Source organism: Eptesicus fuscus, chromosome 15, assembly GCF_027574615.1.
Source record: "Eptesicus fuscus isolate TK198812 chromosome 15, DD_ASM_mEF_20220401, whole genome shotgun sequence".
NCBI lineage: Eukaryota > Metazoa > Chordata > Mammalia > Chiroptera > Vespertilionidae > Eptesicus > Eptesicus fuscus.
The window spans coordinates 6,298,298-6,317,679 of NC_072487.1; the positions used below are offsets into that span (position 1 = coordinate 6,298,298).

At 42.8% G+C, this 19,382-nt stretch overlaps 1 protein-coding gene across 4 annotated transcripts in view; it reads right to left on the bottom strand.

Moving 5' to 3' along the window:
- The window catches only part of FANCC (FA complementation group C), a 175,844-nt gene that overhangs the window by 30,457 nt on the left and 126,005 nt on the right, over nt 1–19,382 (bottom strand). For all 4 annotated transcript variants that reach the window (XM_054727385.1, XM_054727386.1, XM_054727384.1 and 1 more), the window contains exon 8: nt 1,018–1,174. In XM_054727385.1, coding sequence (XP_054583360.1) covers nt 1,018–1,174 — 157 coding nt within the window. The remainder of the gene's footprint in view (nt 1–1,017; nt 1,175–19,382) is intronic.

A 19,382-nucleotide genomic window follows, 5' to 3' on the forward strand; every position in this document is an offset into this window, starting at 1 on the left:
CTCAGACGGTGCCTGGCACAGGGCTTCTCGCCTCCCGAGTCCCAGCTTCCTGGAAGGATGAACACTCTCTGCCCAGTTTCCTGGCCACCAACCTAAGATGTGAACTCATGTTCCCCACCTGCACAAAAGGAGGCGATCTCTGCGCGCTATCTCCCCCGCTACCAAAGCTAGTGAGGAAGCATGTTAGAGCCACTGGGGTCCCTGCGAGCCCGGCACCTCCTCGTAGTTTCTGGACTATTTCTTCAGGGTGCAGAGCCTTTCTTCCAGAGCTGCCTGCCAGGGGCCAGGTTCTGAGGACCGCCTGAAGCCGCCCCAGCCTCACCGCCCAGGCCTGAGGCCTGAGAACAAGGCGGCCACTGTACAGAGCCAGATTTCAAGCCTGGCAGGCTCATGCCAAAAGAAAACTTACAAAATTCTTAGTTGTTTTCATTGTTTAAACCATTTTCCTGGAGTTCTGTTTTATGTCTCTTGAGTATTTTATTTTTCCTCTAGTGAAGAGCTTAATGTTTATTTTTGAAAGTTTTTCATTGTTAATTGATTCCTCCCCTGGTTCTTAAAATCTTTATTTTTAAAACTTATTTTTCATGTGGAAATAAGAAATACTGTATTTAAAAAGTTGTTGTCCACATGTCAGGTCTTATGAATATGCCATGTAAGGTACAACAATCCAATAAAACCTGAATCTCTCCATATTTTTTAAATATGCTCTAAATACGCAGAAGAGATTCCTATGTTAGGTATTTTAAAAATAAACTGTAAATATATCATTATTTCAAAAGGTATCAATTGCTCTTTTGTTTATGTAGGGTATATAAACAATGTACGCACACACATTTTTTGATAGCTCAACTGATGTTTCTTTCTTTTCAGATTTAATCCACTGGAATCAATAGTCAAGGTGTGTACATTTTTGGGGGATACCCTGTATGTTCCCCCTTGCTCTGACTAAATGAAATAATAAATGATACTCAGCATCTTCTTTAAGGATTTTTCTCCTCATCAAAGTCAGGCACGTACCAGCAATGACTCTTTCATGAAGCATTCGGTCCTTCTCAGAGAATTTCTCTCACTGAAGATTAGCTCTTCAAAAAGATGCAGCGTTGCTTTTTCAAGGCTGGGAAGGTGTCGGAGCCACAGGCAGATGACTGCTGACTTGGGGAGAGAAATCTTCTTCCTTTCAGGAGGAAAGAAAATTTTAAATAAAAACGGGCTACAGAAAAAAGGAAATTAAGAGAGTTCAAAATGCAAAAATGAGTCCAATCTGTGAGTCCTTTCCTCATGGTCATAGTAGCAGTTAATATTTATAGTATCAATGAATATTGACCAAGTATGTATTTACAAAATAATGTGAATGTGCTTCTGCTTCAATTTAAGAAACTAGGGAAATGCTCAAAGGGAAAAAAAAAAGCTTTCAAAAAGGATAAACAAATGTATAGTGACGGAAGACAGAGAGTGAAAAAATGAGGTGGGTAGAGGCCTTAAGGTCTAGGTACATGCAGTCTCTAATTTAAAAATAGTTATGCCTGAAAGTGGGTCTGACTCTCAGGGCTACCACCTACTAACAGTATGACTTTGGGAAAGTGACTTACCCTCTAAACCTCAGTTTACTCATCTATAAAATGGGCCTATCTCCCTCATAGTGTTGTCAGAAGGATCAAATGTAATAACAACACATGTACAGTGATTCACACAGTGCTTGATACCTAGTAAATATTCAGTAACTGTATCTGCAAATCTGTTGCTTAAAAGTTTAAAAGTATTTTTCTTTAATAACAATTTCACAGACGGTGGTTATGACCTGTTTTAATCCATAGCTGATCCATAGCAATGCTCTATAGACGGCAACCATTTGTGCAGCGCAGTTTCGGATAGATCCTCCCTTCCCCCAACTGGTGGGCGGAGTGTGACGTAACCTGCACCTGCGGCCTGGACATACCAGAGTACCTAACCAGGCACCTTAAATGAACTATACATTGAACCACCAATCAGCACCTGCTAAATACCCTAAGCCCTTGTTCCTATATGGACCATACATTAAGCCACCCATCAGCGCGTGCCGAGTGCCCTAAGCCCCGTTCCTTCCCGTTCCTCCCCTCACAAGCGGGCTCCCCTCTGCACGTGCTGCTGCTCTCCCCTGCGAGACAGCCCGGCAGGTCTTCTCCTCTACTGAAGCCCGTGGTCCTGGTTTTTGGCCTGTCTGACCTTTCAGTTTCTATCGGGAATGTTTTTGGAGGCTCCTCCTGTGTGTGTGAGGGGTCCTACTCCCCATTCTGGGAAGAGCGTGAGGGGACATGTGTCTAACGCTGAGCCACTGGCCTATTCGGGCCTGGCAGGCCTGATCTGTCTTCCAGCCTGCTTTTCTGAAGTCTCTTGCCTTTCACCAGTGGCATCACAGACAGCACAGTGTTCTCCATGTTCTGCCAAAGATGTCCACTGTTTTTAATAAGCAACACAAATGCTGGGGCACAAAGGCTCCCCACTGCCCAACAACTCCTTTGATGTCTTCCCTTCACCAACACTTCCGGGCCATTTCTTTGCAGGAGCTGGCGTGGAGCCAGGGAGTGGGTAGAGGGCAGGAAAGGAAAGACAGGAAACACAGGGTAGCAATTTCTAGTAGTTTCTCCTTTTCTTCAGATAACTCTGTAGACCTTGACCTGGATTAACTCTGGGGCAAGACTAGAAGCTGAAGTTCTGTAGGGTCTGTCACAGGGGCAGACAGAGGCGGGAGAAAGGGAGGCCTGGAGGGATGGCCCTCGTCCGACTCTGCTGATTTCACATTCTCATGCTGAGCGTCAACTCTTCCAGGAAGTCTGGCAGGAGCCCTTTCTCCCACCTCCCCACACCGGGCAAAGAAGAGTTGCCACCATGCCCCAACCCTGCACCACCTGGCATATCTGGGGCCATAGTATGGATGCCCTCTGTTGTGGCGCCAGTGCTTCGCCTGCCATTCTCCTGCCACCTCCCACCCTGTTGTACTTTGTGGCAGGAGCTGGAGGTCATTCAGTCAAAGATGACTCAGCACTTCCGGTATAGAATTCAAGGTGCCAGGCGCAGGCCAAACAGTGAAAACAAAAGAGACCTAACGTGTAGCCTCAGCAGTTCTGGGCCGCATGGGAGGCATGCATACTCACACACGCCACACTGTACTGTGCGTGTGAGGCAGCGAAGGGAAGGGCAGGCTCCGGTAAGGACAGGTGGTCAGGGCTAAGCGAGGTGAAGAGCAGCGGGAAGAGCTGTCTAGCAGGGGAACAGCAGCCACGGTGGCATGGAGACAAGGAGGAGCGAGGTCAGAGAAAGACAGAAGCCCCCTGAGGGCAGAGGTGAGGTGACTTGTGACACAGCTGTGCAGTCCCACAGGCCGAGGTTAGATTTTCGGGCCTTATTCTGTGATTATTCTGGCCCCAGGATTTACACAAAGTGCCAGGATGCGGTGACATTCCAGATCACCGGTGCAGGCCAGAGTGGGTGCAGGACGGCAGGAGCTGGTGGGGCTGGGACCCGTGGCAGTGGGAGAGAGTGGAGAGTACCTGCAATGCACTTTATACCAAGAGAAACTGGCAGTGAGTTTGATGAGAGTAGAACAGGTGAGGGAGGAACCACGGCGATCCCAGGTTTCCTGAGTAAGGAGATGGATGGGCATGCCGTTCAGTCACGTGGAAAGAAGGGACGGTAATGAGATTTGGGAAGGATGTGTGAATTTAGCACCTCTGAGGCATACTCCAACTGAGGTATGAAATAGGTCCTCGAATATCCAAGTCAGAAGCTCTGGGGAGAGGTCTGGGCTATTGAACATCAGGGAGCTGCCAGGAGTATAGAATGGCGAGAGAATGAAAGAGAACTCTGCGGGAGAGCGGTCTGAGTGCGGAGCAGGGGCCGGGCCTGTGCCCTGAGCATCGCCAACGGGCACAGGAGGAAGAGGAGTTGCAGACAGCAGGAAGAGACAGCAAGCAGAGAGCAGCATCACAGAGGAACGGCGGCAGGCCGCCTGTGCCCAGCACCGCTGAGAGGCCGTGCGGAGGGGAACAGCAGGGCTCTGCGCAGGCCCTCCCTGGCCTCCCCAAGAACACTGTTTTGCTGAGTGATGGAGGCTGAAGGCGGAGTGGATGAGGAGAGGGAGTGGAATGCAGCAGAACTGCAGTCAGAAGGATGGCTGTGCAGGGAGCGCCACCAGAAGGCCACACGGGGGTGGCCTCGTGTGCTCCTCGAAGCGGTGTTTCAGGACAGCGCGCTGACGGCTGAAGGGCCAGAGGCAGAGGAGCGCGTGGGGAGGCTGAAGAAGCCATTGCTACCACTTATTAAGAGCTTGCCTGGGATGATGGTAAGCATTTTATCTGTATTTTAACCCCCATAACGACCCCACAGGGATAAAACAGGGACAATTATTATCCTTAATTTATAGACAAAGGCAACTGAGGTCAGAGAGGGACCAGGACTGACAGCTCTGATTTGAATCAGGAGGTCTGATACTATAGCTGGTCTGCAGCCTCCAGTGACACATCTCCCCACTCTGCAGGCAGGGGAGTGGAGGGTGCTCAGAGGAGGGGCCTGGCCTGGGGAGGGTTCTGGAGCCCCGTCACAGAGCCAGAGACCCCCCAGGAGGCAGAGAGCTCCGAGGTGAAAGGGGAGAACTTGGCTCTTCAGCAGCTCCTACCTTCCCAAATAGCAGGGACGGCGTTGGAACTGCTGTCATTACACCGTATCATTTTCAGGATCCACAGAAATAAATATGTGCACCATTAGACAAACTTCTCACGTCAGCGAGAGCTCTTCAGAGGCAGCACAACCCTCTGAGCAGCCATCTGCATGACGTGTGATTTTCACCTTTAGATTACAGTGGCTGAGCCATGCCCAGCAGCACAAAGGTACGAGCTGTTGAGAATGAACAGTAGATGAATATGAATAAGTGTAAAAATGAAACTAGTGTAAAATGGTAGATCCATCAACTATCTGAATTAAAAGGTACTGCTTAGTTACAGATTTAAATAAAAGTTGCAAAGGTTCTATACTCAAGTCAGCAAGTAATGTGAACCCTGAGAAAGAAGACACTAAGAAGGGCTCCTGGTTGCTAACTGGGCTCAAATAAAAACGAAAACAAACAACAAAAAACCAGAGCCTAGCAGCCATTTTCCACAGGGGCCTCTCACACAAGCCACTTCCCGGAGAGGCCGGCACTGAACTGCCCCTGGGCACTGTTTTTGCCACCTGGGCCAGCCCTTGTAAGGCGGACCTGGAGTCCTATTTCAACCAATAGGACTGAGGCTTTCCCCATCCAATCGGAGCTCCGACCAACCTAGGTGGCTCTATTCTGACCAACTGGACAGTGCCTTTTGGACCAATCAAAGTGCAAGGATTTGGAGGTCTTATTTGCATGAGGACCAATCAAGGACCAGAGACAGAGACTTCTGTCCAGAGGTCCCCTCTGGCTCTGAGAGTGTGCGTCCCCTTTCCACTGAAAACAGAGAATTGTGTTTCCCCAGCTGAGCTGAAACATGGAAAATGTCTGGATGGAGCAGAGAGGACCAGACCGGCGTAGGCCAGAGCAGACTGGCACAGGTTGAAGCAGAGTGGAGCAGACCGGCCAGCACAGCACAACACAAACTTGCAGAGAGCAGAGCAAAACTGTCTAGCCTGACAGGGGCCTGGCCATGGGGCTGCCTCACAGCTCGGCTGTATCACAATAGAGCTCTTTTGCACTGAATAAAGTTTCCTTCTTCACATCACCCCCAAATTGGGGGTTCCTGTTGGCACTGAATTGGTGCCAATGGTCATCGGTTGACAATACGTATAGTAAGTAGTCCTCCCTTATCTATGGGGAGTATGTTCCAAGACCCATAGTGGGTGCTGAAACTGCAGATAGTACCGAACCCTACACATACTGTGTTTCCCCCCTACATGTGCATACCAATGATAAAGTTTAACTTACAAGTTAGGCACAGTAGGAGAATAACAGCAACAATTAATAAAATAGAACAATTATAACAATATACTGTACTAAATTAATGTGTGGTCTTTCTCTCACAATATCTTGTTGTGCTGTACTCACCCTTCTTGTGATGATGAGAGATGATACAATGCCTACGTGATGAGATGAAGTGGGGTGAATATGGTGGACAAAGGGAAGATTTCATCATGCTACTCAGAATGGCATGTAATTTAAAACCTTATGAATTGTTTATTTTTGTAACTTTCCATTTAGTCTTTTTGGACTGTGGTTGACTGCAGGTAGCTGGAACCATGATTGGGCGCTACTGTAACATTTTTGTTCTATTTTCTCAGACACAGTTTGAAAAATGTGTACATTATCACCTGTCTTTTGATCAGTGCCTTGACTTCTGTGAATGATTACATTTATGAATCCAGTGTTCAATATGTGAATCATCTACTAGTATTATCAATAAAATCTATTTTGGCCCATTCGGTGTGGCTCAGTGTTTGAGCATCAACTAGGAGGTCACAGTTTGATTCCCAGGCAGGGCACATGCCAGGGGTTTCAGGCTCGATCCCCAGTAGGAGGCGTGTAGGAGGCAGCCAATCAATGATTCTTTCTCATCATTGATGTTTCTATCTCTCCCTCTCCCTTCCTCTCTCAAATCAATAAAAAGTATATATATTTTTTAAAAGTGAAAACACAACCTAGAGAGTAGGAGAAAATGTTTGTGAATCATAATGTCTGATAAAGGACTTGTATCAAAAATAAATAAAGAACAGCTTAATAATAAAAAGACAAGAAACCTAATTTAAAATGTACAGAGGATATGAATAGACATTTTTCTAAGAAAGACATACAAATCGGCAATAACCACATGAAAATATGCTAGACATTGTTAATCATCAGAGACACGGAAACCAAAACCACAATAAGATACTACTTCATACCCACCAGTCACGGGTAGAAGAAAAAGTTAGACAGTAACAAAGATTGGCAAGGATGTGGAGAAATCAGAAGGTTATACAATGCTGATAGGAATGCGCTGATGCAATTGCTTTGGAAAACATTGTCAGTTCTCAAAAGTGTGTGGGGCACTGAGTAGCAGGGGGCAGTCCTTAGAACTCACAAAGGTTAATCCCAAAGGTTAATCCTAAATTCCACATTTATCAACTATCAGATGAACACCAACCACATGTGGAATACTGTGCCAGGTGGAGGGGGGTTAAGGATGAATAAATACAGGGCCTGTCCTCCCGTTTAAAACACTCATATTTCCTCAACATAATAAAAGCCATATAGGACAATACCATACTCAATGGTGAAAAGCTGAAAACTTTTCCTATAAGATCAGGAACAAGACAAGGATGCCCACTCTCACCACTTCTATTCAAAATAGTATTGGAAGCCCCAGCCAAAGCAATTAGGCAAGAAAAAGAGATAAGCCTGGCCGGCATGGCTCAGGGGTTGAGCATCCACCTATGAACCAGGAGGTCACGGTTCAATTCCTAGTTGAGGCACATGTTTGGATTATGGGCTTGATCCCTAGTGTGGAGCGTGCAGAAGGCAGCCAATCAATGATTTTCTCTCATCACTGATGTTTCTATCTCTCTTTCCCTCTCCCTTCCTCTCTGAAATAAATATACATTTTTTAAAAAAAGAAAAAGAAAACTGTACTTTGTTTCCCTGAAATACTCAACTTCGTGAGGCAATCATTGGTCCCATCCTGTGCAACAGGAGATAGTAGGTAAAGGAATCGGTCCAGCTAATTTTGTCACCTAGTGTTTTTTATAGCTACAATAAAAAACTAAAATGTGGGATCCGATCTTTGTAAGAAAGGTTCCTGATGAGAGTGTGCCTTCTGTGGGAATGTGTTCCAAAGCTGTCCGAGAGGCGGGGAGGGGAAGGGCCTCCTCAGACGAGACAAACACCTGTAGTTCTTCACTTTTCTAAACCAGAGAGTTCAAGGACCACCTCATCTGCCAGGGAAGCCCACGCAAATTGAGACCAGCTTCTCTGGAGAACTACTTAATTCCAAGGAACTGGGAATAATATTTGCTATCATATCTCAAAGGTATACGTCCATTAAAACCTGATGGAGCATGTACAAGGGAGGGCAAAAGTAGGTTTGCAGTCATGAGTACGCTAACATTTATTCTCATTTATTTTTCTATTATATATTTCTCCATATGTACAGCTATACACCTACTTTTGCTCACCCTTGTATATTAAACTGAGGAAACTGTGCCATCATTGTCATTTAAACCTGCAGAAAAGTCACTTCTCGAAGCAAAGAGCAGCAACACCAAGTGAAGGCTATGTCTAAGCCCAAACATACTGGAATGTCTCTTACAATCAATATCAGCAGGTTTTTACTTGAAAAGTAAACTTTGCAATGACTAATTTTATGACTATGTCTTATTAAGATTTTTAAAAAGTCAGGAAGTCTCAATCCTATATAATAAAAGGCTAATATGCAAATTGACCAAACGACGGACCGACCGGTTGCTATGACATGCACTGACCACCAGGGGGCAGAAGCTCAATGCAGAAGCTGCCCCCTGGTGGTCAGTGCGCTCCCACAGGGGGAACGCTGCTCAGCCAGAAGCCGGGCTCACAGCTGGCAAGCTCAGTGGCGGTGGCAGGAGCCTCTCCTGCCTCAGTGGCAGTCAGATATCCCCTAAGGGCTCCTGGACTGCAGGAGGGCACAGGCCAGGCTGAGGGAGTCCTCCCTGCCCCCGGCAAGTGCACAATTTTGTGCACCAGGCCTCTAGTAAATGAATAAATAGAAATGGGGGTTTCAGTTACTTTGCTAACTTTCTATTTTTGAAATTACACTAGCCTTTCTTCACTTAGACATTCACCTATATTATTTGACAACATGTAAAGCCTGATTTTTCTTATCTGAGCTGAAAAAACACAGAACTAGAAGCCTGGTTGAAGGTCAGGCTTTTCTTGCAATTTCTTTTGTTTTCTTTTAAGCATCTTTGGAGGCTGTATTATTAGCTCTTTCAGCAGTGGGAATTTAGCTTACACCTGGCCTTAGTTCAGTGACATTTTCATTAGGAAGAAAAGATATAAGCTTAAGAAAGCTAGTAAAACATTATCAAAAAGAACAATTTTTTTATCAAAGTCAATAACAACAATGTTAACAGTTATTGGCTGTTTACTCTGCGTGCCAGGCACTGTGCTAAGCATATCTCAGGCATTGGACCCACTTAAACGCATCCCAGTGTGCCTGGGGCAAGTGTATGTCTGCCATCTCACCATAATTACAAAAGGCGCTCTGTTTCACTCTCAAAAGTTTCATGTTCCACAGTTCACAACTGCATAGTCACCCTACTTAACACTCACAGTTACCCCATAGGTGTGTTGGTTGGTCAGCCATGCACCCATTCCTTCTTTCATTTGTTCATTGGCTCATTCATTCCAGCGTATAGAAAAAAATACTCTATCCAGTCCAAACTTCTCAATATTTTTGAAGCAATGGATGTCGATTTGCTTTAGGACATATCTTGTGGAATTACCTGTACTCCACAGACTTGAGGAAGGACCTCAGTAGCCCTCCCAGGAAGGTTTTACACACTCTGCTGTCTGCAGATGGTCTGATGGCAATCCCAGGGAGAGACTCTAAAGTTAGGTTTGACATTTAGGCCAAGAAGTAAAAAATTCCTCTAGGTTATATAAACTACACAGAGGGGCAAGCATCTATTGTTTAAAGGAATACAGGCAGCCCGTTTCTGAAAAGACATGACTGTGTTTAGAAGCCAAGGCCAAAGACACTCAGCCAATTGTAAAACAGATGTAATTCCACTGGTGTATTGTGGGAAACAGTTGGAAGGCTAAATACCGGGCAGGCACAGTAGTCAAAAAAGTATGTGGTTTCTAAATGACCACGCAGCACATTTGGGGAACTGCTCAAGGGGTCAGGGGAAGACAGGCGTTGGGGGTGGGGGTGGTATTTACTGAGTGACTGAATCAGCCATCCTGTGTCAACATGTGGCCAGGATGCTCCATCTACGGGCATGTGTCCATGGAGAGGCTCCAGCTCTTACGCCACTGCTTAGGGACTTGCTGAGCTGAAGCCATAGGAGTTGGACAAGCTGAAGACCACCCAGCATTTCTGGACAGTCTGTTCTGTATGGAATTCCAAACAGAATAACTTTTATTAGTTGCTGAGGGAAAATGTGTTATCACAAGTAAAATAAATAGCGAGGAGTTCGGACCTACTCATGGAACCGCTGCCTCTGCTTTCCACCTGAGCATGGTGGGTAGAGTAAGAGTGGCTATTCTCTAAGCATCTCTCTTCCTCGCCAATAATTTCTAAAATAGTTTTGTGGGTTTCACAGAGGAAGTGGAGGGCCAATCTCCCTCTTCCTTTTAATTCAATGCTTGATGAAAAAGTAAGGTTGGAAATACTGGATGCTAAGATCATATCCTATATAATAAAGAGCTAATATGCTAATTAGATCAAACAGCGGAACAACCTTCCAGAATGACCAGTGGGCGAGGCAGCAGGGGCTGCGAGGGCCCAGGCAGCTGGGGCTGCGAGGGCCGAGCCCCTTGCACAAATTTCATGCATCAGGCCTCTAGTTCTTCAATAAAATGCATTACTAAATACATCAGAAATAGAACTGCAAAGGTGAAAGGCAAAAAGCACTTTACTTGAAAGTAAATACTTTGAAAAACTGTTTGGAGTGTGGAAAATGTAAGCTATGGTAGACCATGGTAACCTGCAGTGTGTACTCAGGTAAATGATTGAGGGCACAAGCAGGGGAATCACACCTATCATATCAGGCAGGTTTTTCAAATGAATTTTTACTCAATGTCTTACATAAACAGCAAAGATGACTGCTCAGACTCCTCAGGAAATTCAGACTTGCTGGGTAAATTCTAACAGGTTTAGAGTAGTCAGACAAAAAGACTTTACATTTTAATCATGAAAATTATGTTCTGATTATTTTAAAAAATCAAATGATTTAACTTTCTCTTTCTCTTTCTAAATCTCCCCTTAACAAATTCCTGGACTATAACATTTCATAAAAAACAAAATTAAAATATACATTCCAATTTTTGAGAGTGATATGAAAAACGACAAATACCCTCCGACTGACAGGAGGACGGCGGTTCTGAGGTTGAGCACTTTCCAAATGTAACACTATAATAAAAGCCAACCTGAAGACGGGAAGAAAAGCTGCTATGACAGCCCAGAAACAAAACAAAAGACACAATAAAACTTCAGGAATGAAAAATGCCCCAAACATTTTTTAAAGTCTACTGAGATACTTTATAAATTCTATTAGACTTCTACATATTTAGTTAATCTATATATTTAACATGAGCCTCCTCAGAAAGAGCATTAGCTGTCTTTCCTAAAACTAGATAAATTGGTTTCAATGTTTATTTGAAAGATAAAACAAGAATTCCCTGAAGAAGGAGTGGGAACAAGCCCTAAAACAAAGTATACTGGTACATGAATACACAACAGGCCAGTGATGGGCAACCTTTTGAGCTTGGTGTGTCAAACTTCGCCAAAAAACTGAGCATAACTCGGGTAGTGTGTCACTTAGAGGAAAAAACATTATTTCGCAAATGTTTCATCCTCAGGAGCAGCAAATGTTTCATCCTCGGCATGCGGCCGCCTTAGCGGCCACGTGTCATCAGAAATGGCTACGCGTGTCAGTGCTGACACGCGTGTCAAAGGTTCGCCATCACTGCAATAGGCCAAATAATCAGAAGAGAAAAGAACAAAATAGCCCAACTACATACAGAAATTGAGTATTTGATGAAAGGAGCATCTTAAGGGGGCAGGGGTTTAGGGGGATGGTTGTACGTTTTATCACACTCAAGATGGCAGATTAACTGAGGGAGGACTGGTATCTTTATAATGTTTAGGCTTTTTATGCACCTGATCAAGAACACTGTATCTTCCTATTTGTCCAGGTTTACTTTTGTGGACTTGGAGTATTTTATATATTTTCCACATTCTTTAAGGATGTTTACCATGCCTGAAAACTGACAAGATATTTCAAAGAATTTAATAATTCGGTTAGAAATTTGGCATTTTGTTGAAAATTAGTAGTGTTGAACAGCTTTTCATATTGGCCATCTGTATGCCTTCTTTGGAAAAATATCTATTCAGATCCCCTGCCAATTAAAAAAAATTTTTTTGCCTTTATTGATTTTTAGAGAGAGAGGAAGGGAGAGGGATAGAAAGATAGAAACATCGATGAGAGTGAAGCATTATCCATTGGCTGCCTCCTGCATGCCCCCTACTGGGGATCAAGCCTGCAACCCAGGCAGGTGCCCTAACTGGGAATCAAACCAGTGATCTCTTGGTTCATTGGTCTCAGAGACAAAGCCACAGCTGCAAGGGCCAAGGCAAGCTGCCGCAGCTGCAAGGGCCAAGCCCCTTGTACGAATTTTGTGCATTGGGCCTCTAGTTATAACATAATGCTATTCTCAAACACTGAGCCACATTGGCTGAGCACCAATTTCTTAATTGGGTTGTTTGTCTTTTTGTTGTTGAGTTTTATGAGTTGAAAGCAGTATGGAGAGTCCTAAAAAATTAAGAATAGAATTACCATATGATCCAGTTATTCCATTTCTGGATTATTATCTAAAAAATATAAATAAACTAATTTGAAAAGATATATTCACCACTATGTTCACTGAAGTATAGCCAAGATATGAAAACAACCTAAGTGTCCACCCATGGATGAATTGATAAAGAAGATGTGATACACACACATACACACACACACACAATGGAATACTACTCATCCATAAAACAGAAGAAAATCTTCCCATTTGCAACAATATGGATGGACTTTTAGGGCTTATGCTAAGTGAAATAAGTTAGACAGAGAAAGACAAATACCATGACTTCACTTATATGTGGAATCTAAAATACAAAATAACTGAACAAACAAAAACCAAAAACAACACACAGATAGAGAGAACAGATTGGTGGTTACCAGAGGGGAAGGAGTTTGGGGGTAGGTAAAATGGGTAAAGATGATCAAATGTTGGTGATGGATAGTAACTAGACTTATAGTGGTGATCACTATGTAGAGTATACAAATATCACATCCTACCTAATAATAGACAAATATGCAAATTGACCATACCTCCGACATGCCCACAAGCCACGCCCACCATCCAATCAGAGCGAGCATGCAAATTAACCCAAACCAAGATGGCTACAGCCACAGAGAGCAAGGTTTCCTAGGTAACAGAGGAAGCCAAGCTTTCCGCCTGCCCTTGCCAGGCCTAAGCCTCCACTCAAGCTACAAAGTTTCAATTATAAAAGGTAAACAAATTCAAACAAATGGCGGCAGAATGGAGCTTGAGAGAGCAGGCCAGGGTTGCCGCCGGCAACAGAGGAAGCAAAGCTTTCTGCACACCCTGGCCGGGCCCACCTGCTTAAGGCAACAAAGTTTCAATTATAACCCCAACAGAAATGGCTGCCGGCCTCCGAGGGAGCCCCAGGCTTGGCTCTGCTCCAGGCTACAAAGTTTCAATTGTAGAAGGAAAATAAATTCCAGATACCAGGGCCTCCGCTTGGGTTGCCAGGGGGCATGGCCGGCCTGCAAACCACCACAGGCCCCTCGCTCAGGCCGCCCCATGCCCCAAGGGAACCCCCACCTGATCCGGGACACCCTTCAAGGCAAACCAGCTGGCCCCCACCCCTGTACCAGACCTCTATCCTATCTAATAAAAGAGTAATGTGCAGATTGATCATCACTGCAACACACAATATAGCTGCCCCCATGTGGTCAAAGATCCTGCCCCCATGTGGACACAAGATGGCCACCACAAGATGGCCAGCAGGAGAGGGCAGTTGGGAGGCACCCAGCCTGCAAGGGAGGGCAGTTGAGAAGGACCAGGCCTGCAAGGGAGAGTGATCAACCCTGCAGGAGAGGGCAGTTAGGGGTGACCAGGCCAGCAGAGGAGGGAAGTTGGGGGCAAACAGGCTGGCAGCAGAGTGGTTAGGGGGTGATCAGGCTGGCAGGCAGAAGCGGTTAGGGGCAATCAGGAAGGCAGGCAGGCAAGCAGTTGGGAGCCAGCAGTCCTGGATTGTGAGAGGGATGTCCGAATGCCCGTTTAGGCCCGATCGGGATTGGGCCTAAAAGGGCAGTTGGACATCCCTTGAGGGGTCCCATATTGGCAAGGGTACAGGCTGTGCTTCGGAACAGAAGGGGCCTCTGGGGCAGCGAGCTCACATCCCGCTGCGGACCATCAAAAGCGTGGGAGCTGGGTGCCTGTCCGCTCCATCCTGGTGCACCAGCAGACAGGCACCCAGCTCCCCCGCGATCGAAAGCGAAAACGTGCAGGGAACCCTACACGTGCATGATTCAATCATGCACTGGGCCTCTAGTACTACAGATAAAAAACACTGTATAGGAATGAAGAACGCCTCTGATGGGCTTACTAGTAGCTTGACTGAGGAAAGAATCTCGGAACTACAGGACTTATCAATGGAAATCCTGAAAACCAAAAAGCAAAGAGAACAAAGATTGAAAAAATCCCCAAAACAGAATAGTCAAGGAATGCGGACAACTACAAAAGATGTAACATACATGCAATGGGTGTAACAGAAGAAGAAAGAGAAAGGAATAAAAGAAATATTTGAAACAACAATGACCAAGAATTTTCCCAAATTAACGTCAAATACCAAATCACACTTCCAGGAAGCTGATGGCACACCAAGCAGGATAATGCCAGAGCACTACACCGAGGCATATCATTTTGAAACTACAATAACAACAAAAAAAATCAAAGACAAAGAAAAATCCTGAAAGAAGCCAAAAGAAAAAAAGCTTACATACAGAGGTAAACATAAATTACCTCCAACTTCTCAGACCATGTAAGCAAGAAGAGAGTAGAATGAAATATTTAAAGTGCTAAGAAAGGGGGCAAAAGCACCATGTAGAATTCTGTACCCTGCAAAATTATTCTTCAAATGTGAAGAAGAAATAAAGATTTTTCAGAGGCTAACAAAATTGAGGGTATTTGTTGCTAGTAGACCTTGCCTTACAAGAAATGTCAAAAGAAATTCTTTAGAGAGAAGGAAAATAATATAGGTCAGAAACTCAGATCTACATAAAGAACATCAAAGAGGGACTACCTGAAGACAAAATAAAAAGTTGTATTTTGCCCAGACCATATAGCTCAGTTGGTTAGAGTGTCGTCCCCATACACCAAGGTTGTAGGTTCAGTCCCTGGTCAGGGCACAAACTAAAATCAACCAATAAATGTATAAATAAGTGGAACAATAAATTGATGTCTCTCTCTCCTTCCCTCTCTCTCTAAAATCAATCAATAAAATATTTTTAAATGACTGAGATTAACAGAGTAGATTAAAAAACAAGATCCAACTATACCTCGTCTACAAGAAACCCATGTTAAATATAAAGACACACATAGATTAAAATAAATGGATGGATAAAAATATACCATGCTAACACTAATAAAAAAAAAGCAAAAGTAGCGATATTAATTTTAAACAAAGCAAGAAAACTTATCAGCAATAAAGAAGCTCATTAAATAATGATAAAGGGGTCAATTTTCAAAGAAGGTATGAAAATCCTTAACTTGTGCATGTTTAACAACAGAATGTCAAATTATATGAGGAAAAAACTAATGGAATCACAAAGGCAAATAAATGAATCCACTATCATAGTTGAGATATAACTGAATATACCTGCCATCTACAGATTGCTTCATCAAACCACAGCAGAATATACAGTCTCCTTAAGCTTCACATGGAACATTCACCAAAAATAGACCACATTCTGGGCTACTCAACATACCTTAATCAATTTGAAAGAAAAGAAATCAAACAAAATCTTCTCTCACACCACAACAGAATTAACTAGAAATGAGCAACAGAAAGAAAACTTGAAAATCCCAATGACATGGAGATTCAATAATATACTTCTAAGTAACACATAGATCAGACAAGGAACCTGTGGGGGCCCTGACCAGAGCTTCTAAAACCCTTGAAATTTTCCAAGTGATGAGAGCTGTCAAGGTTTCTCTTGTTAAGTCAATGAGGTGAGTTTTGGATTTCACCTACAGGTGGGGGCTGGTTGCCAGGAGAACCAACCATCTGACTAGAGGGTCTAACTTTCAGTCCCATCCCCCTGACCTCCAGGAGGGAAGAGAGGCCAGAGGTTGAAGCAATCACCAATGGCCAAGGATTTCATCAATTATACCTATTAATGAAAATCCAAAAGGATTGCTCCCAGATTGGTGGACATGTGGAGATTTGGGGAGAATGGCATCTGGAGAGGTGCATGGAAGCTCTGTACCCTTTGTCCATTCATCTCTTCCACATGGCTATTCCTGAGTCATATCCTTTTATAATAAATTGGTAATCTCTGAAGAAAATATTTTACTGTGAGCCATTGTAGCAAATTAATCAAACCAAGTAGGGGTCGTGGGAACCTCTGATTTATAGCCTGTCAGTCAGAAGTATAAGTTATAACCTGGACCTGTGATTGGTATCCTGCGGTATAGGGCGTTAGCGGAACCCCCAATTTATAGCTGGTTGGTCAGAAGTACAAATAACAAACTGGGTTTGTGATTAGCATCTGAAGTGGAGGGCACTCTTATAGGATTGAGACATTTACTTGTGGAATTTGATGCAATCTCCAGGTGTATAGTGTCAAAATTGAGCTGAATTATTAGACACCCTGTTGGTGTCTGAAAATTGCTTTTTGTTGTGAGGAAGCCTACACACACACACTGGGTCCAGGAACCTAATTTAAGGACCAAGAAGGATTTATTCCTAGCATACAAGGATGGTTCAACTTCTGCAAATGAATCAATGTGATACACATAAACAAAATTAAGAATAAAAAGGTCATATCATTTCAAAAGATGCAGCAAAAAACACTGAACAAAATTCAACATCCATTCATGATAAAAACTCTCAACAAAGTGGGTCTAGAGGAAATGTACTTCAGTATAATAAAGGCCATATCTGACAGCTGACATCACACTCAATGATTCAAAACTGAAAGCTTTTCCTCAAAGATCAAGAACAAGACGGATGCTTACTCTCACTACTTTCATTCATCACAGTACTGGAAGACCTGGCTGGAGATATTAGAAAGAGAAAAAAAAAGGCATTCAGTTCTCAAAGGGAGAAGTAAAACTGTCTCTATTTCTAGATGACAGAATATTATATATACAAAATCCTAAGGAATCCATCAAAAACTGTTATAATAAACAAGTTCATTAAAGTTGTAGGATATAAAATCAAGAGACAAAAAAAAATTTGTTTCTATACATTAACAATAAACTATCTGAAAAAAATAAAGAAAAAATTTCCATTTGCAATTCCATAAAAAATAATAAAATATCTAGGAGGTGAACAATCTGCCCACTGAAAACTATGACACTGATGAAAGAAATTGATGAAGACACAAATAAATGGAAAGACATTCCATGCTCATGAATTGGAAAAATTAATGTTGTTAAAATATCCATACTCCTCAAAGCAATGTACAGATTCAATGCAATCCCAATAAAAATTCTAACTCAATTTTTCACAAAAACAGAAAAAAAGAATCCTAAAATTAACTCAACATGGATTAAAGAACAGAATATAAGACCTGAAACCATAAAACTCCTAGAAGAAAATATAGAGGATAAGCTCCTTAACATTGGTCTTGGCAATGATTTTTTTGATTTGACACCAAAAACAAAGGCAACAAAAGCCAAAATAAACAAGTGGGACTAAATCAAACTAAAAAATGTATGCAGAGCAAAAAGCTTCTATAAAAGGCAACCTAAGGAATGAAAGAAAATATCTGTAAACCATATATCTGATAACAAATTAATATCCAAAATATATATAGAGAACTCATATAACTCAATAGAAAACAAACAATCTGATTAAAAATGGGCAGAGTAACTGAATAGACCTTTCTACAGAGAGACATGCAAATAAATGCCCAACAGGTACATGAAAGGTGCTAAACATAACTTATCATCTGAGAAATGCAAATCAAACTACAGTGAGATATCATCTCACTTCTATTTGATGACTATTGGATGACTATCATAAAAAAGACAAGAACTAACAAATGCTGAGAAGGTGAGAATATGGAGAAAAGCAAATCCTTGTGCACAGTTACTGGGAATGCAAACTGGTGCAGCTGCTATGGAAAACAGTATGGAGGTTCCTCAAAAATTAAAAATAGCCCAACCGGCATGGCTCAGTGGTTGGGCATCAACCTATGAATGAGGAGATCATAGTTCGATTCCCAGTCAGGGCACATGCCTGGGTTGTGAGCTCAATCCCCAGTTGGGGCGTGAAGGAGGCAGCCAATGAATGATTCTCTCTTATCATTCAAGTTTCTATCTCTCTCTCCCTTCCTCTCTGAAATCAATAAAAATAATATTTAAAAATTTTTTTAATATAACTACCATATGAACCAAAAATCACACTTCTGGGCATATAGTATACATATACAATAAGGAAATGAAAACAGGATATCAAAAAGATACCTAAACTCCCACGTTTATTGCAGCATTTTTCACAATAGTCAAGATATGGAAACAACCTAAGTATCCATCAATGGATGAATGGATAAAAAAAGATGTGATATCTATATTATATACATGTATATGTATACACAATAAAATATTATTCAGCCTCAAGAAAGGAAATCCTCTCATTTGTGGCAACATGGATAGACCTATGAGGGCATTAAGGCAGACAGAGAAACACAAATACTATATGATGTCACTATGTGGAATCTAAAAAATCTGAACTCATAGAAACAGACTAGAATGATGATTACCAGGGACTGGGGGTTGGAAGAATGGGGAGGAGCTGGCCAAAGCGTATACAAACTTCCATGTGTAAGATGAGTACGTTCTGGGGACGCAGTGTACTAGTACAGCATGGTGATTATAGGTAACGATACTGAACTAACACTTGAAAGTCACTAAGAGAGTAGAACTTAGATGTTCTCACCGCAAAGAAGAAATGGTACTTAAGTGACATGAAGGTGGTGGTCCTTTTGCAATAAGAAAATGTATGCATAAAGCACTTGTTACATAACAAAAAATGGTGGTTGCTAAAGGAAAAGCACTGCACAAGTGTTTGAGCTGCCAGATCGACTAGCCTTTTTAAAATGGAAATTTCCAAGAATAGCTGGCAGACAAACAATGGTTGTTTAGACTTGAGTATTTGCACATCTTTCTCAAAAATTAATGAACACTAAGTACTTCAAGTACAACAACTTCAGTATTTGTAGCCAATGATAAATTTGAGGAAATTAAGCAAAGAACTTATATGCACTGCCCATGGACATAGACAATAGTGTGGTGAAGGCCTGGGGTGATGTAGGGGCTCAGTGGAGGGGGACAAAGGAAGGGGGACAAGGGGGAATACTGTCAACAATAAAAAAGAAATTAGAATCTTAGAAAATTTATT